Source organism: Trichinella spiralis, assembly GCF_000181795.1.
Source record: "Trichinella spiralis strain ISS 195 chromosome Unknown Scfld9, whole genome shotgun sequence".
Classification (NCBI taxonomy): Eukaryota; Metazoa; Nematoda; class Enoplea; order Trichinellida; family Trichinellidae; genus Trichinella; species Trichinella spiralis.
This window is the reverse complement of record NW_003526948.1, coordinates 6397686-6408278: the sequence shown is the minus strand read 5'-3', so window position 1 is coordinate 6408278 and position 10593 is coordinate 6397686. Positions and strand designations below refer to the sequence as shown.

Here is a 10593-nt window from a genome sequence, read left to right as displayed (position 1 = left end):
ATTCTTCTAGTCAGAATTGGAAAGATTCCATTCCAGGCCGCCCCTATGTGGACTCCAATTTGGGATATTATATAATGCAGGGGGCGAGGTAAAGCGTGTCTCACTTGTGCAGTGAGGATATTCCGATCCAAGCAATCAGCAGCGCAGAGAAGAAGAGATACCGTAGAAAGTTTGAACAGTCTGTATTATGCTATCAATTTTCACGGGAGTGGATAGTATATTAAAAAAAAATTTCATTTTAGAATTGGGATCAGACTCCCCACCATTTGCTGCCGAAGTTCTTTGGTTTTGTAAGTTTTCAATTAGTTGTCAGAGATTTAAATGGTGCAATAATTCGGTACAATCTCTCAACTCGAATCAACACAATTATAGAAAGCACTGTTTATTGAAAACAAAGATTAACAAACACGTAAACGGTAAAAAATGTAAAAATAAGTTGTAATAATACAATAAGTATGCAAATTTAAGGTGGTTCATCAGAATATACAGTAATATTGAGTGTCATGTACAACAGAAATGTGACCGGGAGATCTTTTCTCATAGCCGAGACATTCTCTTTTGTATCCGTAGTCTTCGGTGCCATTCATATTCTTCTTCAAATTCTTCTTCTTCATATTCTTCTTCCATCTCCATCTCCATTTCCGTCCATCATTCATTCATTCATTCATTCATTCATCTCCATTTTCACCATTACGACTCTCTTCAAATAATACATCCATTCGCTTCTTTCAACAGCACTGCAGTTCACTAATTTCTGTAGATTCTGCAGGAATGTTCTAACATTTCAAAAGCCAAGCTTGACGATCTGCAGGCATCTTTTCAGCACTGCACATTATACTGCAGAAAGTATTAAATTCTGATGTACAGATACAGCTTATCTCACATATCACAAAATACACATATTTCATTTCATGTGGCGCTCTTCCTGTCATTTCTACCTGTTTTGACATTTTTACTCTGGAGCCACTGTTCTAAATTTCATTTCCACATCAAGATTTTCAGTGGCTCAGGTTCCGGAATGCACTTGGCGATCATCTTCTACCGGCGATCTCGAAATATCCTTCCATCCACACGTTTCCATGCTGGTGGAGCATGTACTTGTGGGTAAGAAACCAAGCCACCTCTTTACTCCAATGACAAACTAGCATATGGGATCACTCGAGCAGCCAGAATGACTTCTTCCGCAAGATGACGATGCTGTTTGTTTCACGGCCCGGCTTCAACTTTTAGACAGCCTCAGCCGCTCATACCATCCTCATTCTTCACTGTTTAAGCAACTCATCGGTCTTGAGCAACTTCGATTGAGAACATGTTTCCTGTTTTCATTTGATTTTGCCTTTCATTCAAGGCAAATGCGATGCTCAGCAACATTCGTGGAAGTGATGTGAAAACAAGTGAAACATGCGTCACAACAAACGAAAAACAGTCGTCACTATACAACCATTTTCCATTTCCTCATGACATAAAAACGTTATTGCTTTACCGGCAATCAATGACGTCATCTCTTCTTCATTTGAAACTGTTACGCTGTCGATTGTATTTTTTATCATATTTATAATGATTGATCAAAAATTTGTCACACACAAGCCCGCACACACACAAACACACACACAAATGAACAGCGCAACGCAACCACCGCACTGAACACAACGTCAAACGAGAACTGCGCTCGCTCGCCTGCCACGGCTTCTTTTATACAAGCGTGGTGGTGTGTAGCTTCGCATTTCGTCGAAAGTTTACCCGCGTAGTCTCTTTTCGCTCACGCCAAACGTGATTGGTAGATACAGAATTTTCAATTGCTCGATGGTCTCTTTTAGCTCACGCTGAACATGACTGCTTTGCACGGAATTTTCCAGTTGCTCGACCGAGTCTCTTTTAGCTCACGCCTGCCGTTATTTACATACGAGACTCGTCTAATGAAATCGGCTATGAGAAGAGCGCGTAGGTCAGAAGATCTGCCGCTCAAATTACTGTGGTACAATACACTCAATATGACTGTACATTCTGATGATTCTGATTCAAAATGTATTCATCATGACTAACTTCAGAATATGCATATTTCTAGCAATTCTTCTATCACTCTTTCTCCTTATTTCCATCTTCCTTCTATTCAGCTTTTATTCATTTTTCGATCATCTTTCGATACATATGGGCTTGAACAAAATCTTTGAGGAAGAACTTCTTCTTCTTCTTCTTTTCCATAAACACTGCTGATCAACAATCGACAAATTTCAATGCAATTATCTAATTTAAATATTTGCTGATTTGAATTTTGCAAAACTGCCTCGTTGTGGGTAGTTCACCATACTTTGCAAACGTTAACGTAGCGTAATTGTCGTACTTGGAATACTTCTTTACCATTTTTCGTTATACTTCATGAAAAATGTGCATCAATTATTGCAATAATTTATTTGTTACAACAACATAAGACATTTCAAGTAGAACAATTTAATAGTTACATCTTTCACTGAATATTCGACCAATAACAATGGCTATCATGAAACACTGAAGAAAATGGAATAAAAAAATACACAATAAAAACATAGCAGAAAACGGTAATGCAGATTTTGAAAACTTATATTTCAATTGTAATAGAGAAATGAATAACGTGGCTCTGCATTGTATTTATAAAGCAAATCGTGCTGAGTAAAGTGAAATGGAGAGGGCCATTCCATTTCATCCTGCGTTGGAATAGTACATGACAAATGGTACTTCCATGCTAGGAAACCCGGCTTCAGATGGACAGATGTAAGTTGATTTGCACATCATTAATTCCCAGTGTCGCTGCGATCGAAATGATCGGCGCTTATGAAGCAATATGTTGCAACAAGCATCGAATATTTTTACTTTTATCGATATCTCCCCTACTTTATGGCGACAATTCTCCTGTTGCGTACTTACAGCTGCTATAATTTCATCCGATGCCCAAAATTCTACAGTCTGTTGCAAGGTGACTGACATCAGCTGTAGTAATTGTTCAAAATTTTTGAACAGTTTGTAAAGAGCGTACAGACCTTTGAAAACAGTGCATCGGTCACGCCCATGTTGGCTATATGTGAAGAGTAGAGTTGTCACCATTTGTGTTTCTCTTTGCCATGTTCGAAACACACGCAATTGTATATTGCACTTTGGTAGGTTCCCATGAATTTGAACTTCCACAGTTGAATAGGCGAAGTCATACAGCCGTTGTGATTGTTCACCATACGTCCAGAGGTTTCCTATTTGACCACCGGAAATCATATCAGCTTCAGAATCTTCATGTTTCACATGAAATTTGACGGCCTATAGATGGTTAGATGGAGGAAACTGCTAGTAAGGATGGCGAATTCTAAGTACAGAAATGTGCTTGAGTGTAATAGACTTTCTGGCACAGTGGGCGTGTCGGGAAGCGCCGGTTGATCTCTGCCCGGTCATTACCGCCCGGCTTCACCTTACGGTCGCTTAGTCTTCTTGAGGAAGTCATTTGGCGTGAATGAACTATAAGTCGAACTACAAACAATCAGTTGAAATTTTTATTACACCGTGCTACTGACAAATACCATGATAAATCACAACGCCATCGATCGCTCACCAAAATCGCACACCACCAATAACTGCTACGTGCCTCCGCACTGCCGTACCCTGCCTGACCGTCAGGTCCAAATCTGTCTGCAACGGTAGCTGATTGCAAGGGTGTCGCAGAGCATGATCAGCTCAGCTTTTTCTTATCTTGCTACGCTGATTCTTGAATATAACAGGCGTCATCACTTAGCCGAGACTGTAGCGAGAGAGTTGCGCTAATAAATAAAATTCATATGAAATTCTCTCTTGAAAACGTATGCGATCTTCTTTATAAAATTCGAGCTGTATTTCCTTATGCTACTGACCAACTTTAACAAAATACAAATTGCGTAAACATTTCTTAGCACCGCTTCAGCAATTCACTACTGCATGTCACTAAACGTACACAGGTACAAATTAGTCATACTGTATTAGATAAATTAGCAATTTTTCTGGGTTGTAAGCTTCATGCCATTCTGTCATGTATGGATGTCGAATATCGAACAGCACTAATATCAACCCGAACACATAGATCACTTCGAATAGGCTAATCTATAAATGAGAGAGTTCTGCCATTGCATTAACGTAATCTTGATCTTCAACAAACTGTAGTGAAACGCTATTCATCAATTTCAACAGTTAAAACCCGACTTCAATAGTTACTTAACCGCAACGTTTGACGTTTGGCGATGCTGTTGCTTGCCACGCAAGTTAAACAAACAAGCGCACCATTACTGATTGATGATAAAGCAATTTTCAATCGATCCTCATTTGCATACTGTAGCAATAGAAACCGGCTTGAGTTGATTGGAAAATTTTCTGGACGGGGAATTAATTCTAACCCAACGCCATGAAATTAGGAACATTCATACCTCATGCACAACGAACCGCTTATCTAGCGAATGCATAGCATTTGATGAAACTCATTTCAATTTACTTGAAAAGGGAGTTGAAATGCAGAGTTAAAGTCAATCAATGAAGTGTGTTTAAAAATTCAGCAATGACCTTGACGTTTTAAAATTCAGTCAAAATATAAACTATCCGATAGAACGCTATAACAAACAAAAATTGACTTAGTCAAAACTGCCTTCGCATGTATGAATTTCTCATTTGAAAATTCAAAAACGACCTACATAAATCGAACTCATCGCAAAATCTTTTCACAAAAATATAAGCATAATGGCTGCGTATGTTGAAAAACAAAGATAATCTATTAAATAATGTAATTTACGAAATGTCTGTGATGCTGCGAAATTTGAAAAAGTAATATAAAGTGATAATAAAGTTGTTTAACTTTCCATCTTTCTAAAGATGAAGTCATACCTAATCTTAATATGAAAAACAAAAATTACAGCTTTACAGTGAAAAGTATCTTACTCATATATTACATTCTACAAACTTGCGTAATTTCCTTAAACTAAGGAATAACTTCACCCTTTCGAAGTATCGTTAGCCGTTCTTCACAGAATACAATAAATGGCATTTACCTCTTGCCTTCTTTTCTTCTGCATCGTGTCTTCCGTGTTTTCAGTGTGAAGCAATGGCAAAGATAAGAAAGAGAAAATCACAAATTATTGATAAATGTAGGTAAAAACTGGAATAGTAAAATCATAGCAATTATTCAAAAGTTGTGGTTTTCAGTTATCATTATGAAGCGAGAATGTGAGTATTATAAATTGTAAAGGTTTTCAGCCGAAATGTCTACGAAATGGGGAATATTTCATATAAATGAGAATCAAGCAATGCAATACTAGAAATGATATTAATTTCAGAAAAAAAATTTGTAGAAGCTAATATATATGAAAGTTAAATTCTAATTGCATCGGGCAGCAGGTTGTCCGCGTGGAAATTACCCTACCCAATAATCATGGGGTGAAGGGTTCGAATCTGCTAGCCACATGTAAAATATATGCTTGTAACAGCGCAATTCAGCACGCGCTTCCACAGGCTAATCATCTGCTATAGCAGATGAATGCATTCATTGCTTGCTACAGATCTTATGGTTGGCGTTAACGAGCCAACAAATAGTGCGCGAGTTTCGCCAAAACGACGAAACGAGAAACCATTTCAGATGATGTTTCCTTTTATCTATCTAATGTTCAGAGATGCCAATAATTAGCTGCATCTAATAGCTAGAAATCTTTTCTACTTTCAACCACGTTACGCAGTTAACTTACATTATAAATTCATTCAAACTGATGTTTTGATGTCGTTAAGTATTTTTTATTTCTATTTTCTATCGATTCATATAAAGAGTATATGAGAAATACAACTAATCCACACACGGTACACAATTTATTTAGAATTGTAAGTTGGAAACTGTCGCATTTTATTCACATAATAATTTTTAGCATTTTCTTTCTTTGGTTCACTTTTAGATTGAAATAAATTCTAAAGTTGCTATTTAAAATTGTGTTCAAAATAGAAATTTAGCAATGAAATATCCCAAATGCCTTCCTTTTCTAATTAACATTGCTCACTGTAAACTATCTAAATGCACAACTTTTTATCAGCAGTGTTGCTGACATTTTTCAAAACTTCTAATTTTTAAGCTGTTAGATATAGATATTGATGGGGAGAGGTTCCACATGAGCAATTTCACAAATGATAAAAGCAGGGCAAACAGAAGCGTCATATTGCAAACTCTCAACGCCTCAAACATACCCAGGTGCCATTCAGGACACGCTGATCTTCCCATACATGCGCTGGACATGTGTAGATAACACGGGATAAAGTCAAGAAATCAATCAGAAATCCATGAAACCTTAAGTTACAATCACGATGCGTTACCAGTGAATATGCCACGACAAAATAGGTTGAAACTCACGAAGTTAACCCAGAAAGAGGATATGTGGATATCTTCAATGAATAAGATAATAAATAAGCCTTTCACTTTAAGCAGGAAACAAAAGCAGATATTACAAAATTTGACAAAACAAGAGTGACAACCTTAATATAACAAAGTTGTGAGAGAGATGTAGAGGTAATTTAGCATTTAACTGCAGAAGGAAGGAATAATATAAATGTAAGCATATCTCAGCGCAAAATAAGAAAAACTGCCGTTAGTCATATTAAGGCTCATATTAGTTAACGGATAAGATAACAGCAACTTGGCATATCACCATCAGGATAAAAAAGATTTACTTGTTCTGCATGTTCAGCCGAAGTGAATCACGTAGCATGCTTGATTGTACTGCTTTTTTGTCATCTTCTGGTTTCAAATTAAATAGTCTTCCATTGTCACACTTACATGATCATTTATTAATTTGAATAAATGTACTTCATTTTACAACTGAAGAAACCTACTATTAATATTGAAAATGTCACATACATTCACATGATTCATCATGTCAATATCCATTAAAATTTAATGAGAAATGCATGGCTTGTGATGATGAAACTGTTAACGAAGTAACTGAATATCATTCCTTAATCTACAGTATTTTTTTGTGAAGCTGGCAAAGAAAGCAAAATTGCTTTTGTATGTAAATTTGATATGCATGTAATTATTGTCGACAAGAATCAGTTTGAATTTGTGCAACTTCAACCAAATGAATCCAAATTCAGCTCCTCATTCATAAAATTATTTTGCATTATTTGAAATTTATTTTTTGACATTTCACATAAATCTCCTCAAAAAATATTGAAAAATAATTAAACGTCGTTGATTTGAAAATGACTGAGAAATGAATGTAACCAACGCTGATTTATTCAAATTGAAAATTGATCAAGATATCAATAGAACTGATGAAGGCAAAATTGAGCACGAAAACAGGCACACTCAGATATAAAGTATCAGGAATGATAAACAATGACTTGGAAAGGAAATTGAACAAATTCAGTCAGATCTGAAAATTCATAAAATTTACTATAATAAAAGCAAATAATCGAACGAAGTGAAATCATTTTTTCATAGTAACAATGGGCAATTGTCAATTAGACAACTAAACATTCGCCTTATTTTTTAAAAATATTATTGTGAGACGATGTAAATTTGCATAGCAAACAAACGCTGCGCTGTTAGCGTTATTTGATTAAGTCTAACCGTCAACAATAAATTATTTATTTTTGAAGATAATTTTTCAATTTCATCTTGAGAATATAACATAAATTGTTAAATTTATGACGGAACTAGCTATTTAATATTGTTCTTGTTCGTTTCACATGCACAACAAAATCTTCATTAATCAACTGTTGGTTTCATTAATCCAACCCTTTGATTAATCCATTGTCTACACTGCATTAATCAAATCACACCATACTGCACTGTGGTTACCATAGTTACGCTGTGAGAAAACATAATCTTTTCAAAGGTTCTCTAGCCTAGAATTATAGAATAGATAACCAGATACACCTTATTCCTGAGTTCTGCTTCGTGTCTTCTGGGTATCCATTCTTCTGAAATGAATCTAAAATGAATATTAAATACATTTCAACTATAATAAACGAGTCTGATTATTGAGCATCTAAAACAATGAGCGAATCATTGGGAATCTGAATAAAGTGAATGAATTCCTAGACATGCTGCCCCCACCGGGTCAGACGGTGCCGTTGAAGAGTGAAGTGCTATAAAAAATGATCAGTCATCATAAAAGCTGATTCGATCAGCAGCAATTTTTCATTCTACTCAGCCAATTTATTTTCACCAAATTCATGCTCCAGCAACCTGAACCAACAGTGTTTTTCAAATTCGCTTTTATTGTTCATTTGCTGTTATTTGTTGTACTACTAAGAGTTATGAAAAATAAATTTTATAATATTTTATCATGTTTTCAAATAAAATATAAAGAACATCAAATGCTTTCAAATAGAATATAAACATATATTTTACAATGTTTTATTTCACAACAACGAACAAACTGAACCATATCACAATATGTACAGCGCATACAAGAATGTATTTCGAAACCATGAGAATCAGTTTTCTGATTTGTGATCAATCATAATCAGAAATAAATATGATATATAATAAAATTCTGACAATAATAACCAACAAGTATATGAAATGAGATTATGAATAAATGAGAAGTAGTGCAACAATGAATGAAGTCCGTTTCACGTTCAGTTTGGCACACAGAAATCAATGAAATGCTTCCCGGTGTAATGGAAAACATTTCGCTTATGTTCAGAGGGATGCTTCGCCTTGTTTTCCCTTCTTCTTGAATGAATACTACAGGAGTCTCGTTGTAAACTGCTTTCCATCGGCTGACCACTTGGAAGCTCTGTTTCCGTTGTTTCTCGGTTCTTGCTACCGCATGACGGCGGGAAAGACCTTGGAAAAGGGTTATAGAATCATCTTTATCTTCGATATTTTCGGCTTTCTGCTGACGATAAGTGACGCTTCACCAGTACAAAGCAGAAAATATATTTAGTTTCTATCACAAAGGCTATCAATATGTATCTTTATAAACAGCCTTCCACTGGCTTACAGTGTAGTAGCAATATCTTCGTTCTTGTCGATATCTCATATCGTAGCAATATCTCGTTTCTCATTTCTTGCCAATAAAAGTCAACCAACAAGGGTTTTGAAATGAACCAAAATAATACTTTTCATCGACACTATTCTCGATCTTTCGCTTACGATCACTCTCGGTTCACAAGAATAGATTAATTCTTAAAAGAATAGAATAATTACTTCCGGCAACTGTAACTACAGAAATAAATGACGTGCAAGATCAAAAATAAATAATGATTCTGCAATATTATTAAGAACAGCACTTAGCTGTTTATTCAGCATTATCCGTTCCTATTTTCTACGACATTTTTAACGTTTATTATAGAAGGAAATGTAATTTTCATTTATAAAATGCTTCCATCTAAATCATGAATATAATAATACCGCTTGGCTCACAAATAGATTTACATGCAGTTCCTCTGTATAAACTACCGTGTGATGTATTATAGGTTTCTTTTGTGAATTGCCTCTATTTATATATGCATTTCCTTTCTAGGAACTAAAAGAAATTAATTCCTCTTCGATTAGTTCACATTTTTAATTTAATAAAGAAACAAATAGCAATAAACTTTCAATTTTATGTTATGATCAGTGAAGTATTATTGTTGGTCAGTCTGAAGGGGAAAAAACTGGAATGAAAAACTTCGAATTATTTTGCATTGAAACTTTTCAAACATTGCAATCGATCGATAAACAAAAATTGCAACACTTGCAATGAATAGGGAAAAATTGCGGCGGTTTCCATAGCAACTAGTGATAAGATGACGATGGTTTCAAATGCATGAAGCTCAAGCACTGCAATGGCCTTTTTTATATTCAATATAGAATTGAACAAAATTTGAAACAAAAAAAAACATTAAAACTATCAAAATTCGAAAATAAAATTCAAATTAAACAAATACAATCCCAATTCCTATTGTGAATTTTATAAATGAAATTTTATTTCCAACACAATAAAAGAAACAGCCAGACAACTTTTCAAGGTCATTTGAAATTCGATGAATATATTTAAAATTTTCAACGCTGCATTATGTGATGAAATTTTAAGCAGTTACATTCCATTATGATAAAGTTCGATATACTACTTTTCTAACTGTATTTCTTCACATTTAAGTCGATCACCAAACAATATTTTTTATATAACAACCTTCCAGCTAGCTAAAGCAATAGGGAAACATATAATTCATAATGTTTTATTTCGCCACAACGAACAAATTGAACCATATTTGCAATATGTACAGCGCATACTAAAATGTATTTCGCAACCCGTAAGAATCAGTATTCTGATTTTGGTATCCATCATAATCAGAAATAAATACGATATATAATAAAATTTCTGGACAATAATAACCAAACAAGTATATGAAATGAGATTATGATTAAATGGGAAGTACTGTAACAATAAATGAAGTCCCGGGTGCACGTTCAGTTTGGCACACTTTTATCCAATGAAAATGTTTCCCCGTGTAATGGAAAACCATTTGGTTTATTTTCCCCGGGATGCATCCCCTTTGTTTTCCCTTCTTCTGGAATGAATTTCTGCAGGGGTTTCCGTTGATAACGGGTTTCCATCGGCTAAACCACTTGGGAAACCTCTG

General features: G+C 35.0%; 3 protein-coding genes across 3 annotated transcripts; 1 reads left to right on the top strand and 2 right to left on the bottom strand.

Moving 5' to 3' along the window:
* Positions 1 to 80: 80 nt before the first annotated feature.
* Tsp_10166a (hypothetical protein) lies at positions 81 to 1145 on the top strand (the record flags this gene model as incomplete). Its single annotated transcript, XM_003372356.1, has 5 exons — positions 81 to 169; positions 243 to 416; positions 469 to 643; positions 770 to 846; positions 1003 to 1145. Coding segments are annotated over 5 exons (658 nt in total), but the record flags the coding sequence as incomplete, so codon positions are not given.
* Positions 1146 to 2676: 1531 nt separating this feature from the next.
* On the bottom strand, positions 2677 to 3414 carry Tsp_10165 (hypothetical protein). The gene is made up of 2 exons (XM_003372355.1): positions 3337 to 3414; positions 2677 to 3282 (listed from the first exon to the last, which is right to left on the bottom strand). The coding sequence occupies exons 1-2, from the start codon at positions 3412 to 3414 to the stop codon at positions 2677 to 2679; spliced, it is 684 nt and encodes a 227-aa protein (XP_003372403.1).
* A 3964-nt stretch (positions 3415 to 7378) lies between these two features.
* Tsp_10164 (hypothetical protein) lies at positions 7379 to 10567 on the bottom strand. Its single transcript, XM_003372354.1, has 6 exons — positions 10435 to 10567; positions 9691 to 9790; positions 8531 to 8880; positions 8075 to 8106; positions 7895 to 7938; positions 7379 to 7388 (listed from the first exon to the last, which is right to left on the bottom strand). Exons 1-6 carry the CDS (start codon positions 10565 to 10567, stop codon positions 7379 to 7381), a joined length of 669 nt encoding a protein of 222 aa, XP_003372402.1.
* Positions 10568 to 10593: the final 26 nt, after the last annotated feature.

What these genes read in the sequence shown, in the direction of transcription:
- Tsp_10164 (XM_003372354.1), bottom strand. Translation starts at nt 10,567, where the DNA reads ATGGAAACCCGTTATCAACGGAAACCCCTGCAGAAATTCATTCCAGAA. An exon ending in AACATTTTCATTGGATAAAA is followed by an intron (nt 9,791 to 10,434) that starts GTGTGCCAAACT and finishes AGGCCATTGCAG; the next exon opens with TGCTTGAGCTTCATGCATTT. An exon ending in CTCATTTCATATACTTGTTG is followed by an intron (nt 8,107 to 8,530) that starts GTTATTATTGTC and finishes CATTTTTTATAG; the next exon opens with CACTTCACTCTTCAACGGCA.
- Tsp_10165 (XM_003372355.1), bottom strand. Translation starts at nt 3,414, where the DNA reads ATGACCGGGCAGAGATCAACCGGCGCTTCCCGACACGCCCACTGTGCC. An exon ending in TTACACTCAAGCACATTTCT is followed by an intron (nt 3,283 to 3,336) that starts GTACTTAGAATT and finishes AACCATCTATAG; the next exon opens with GCCGTCAAATTTCATGTGAA.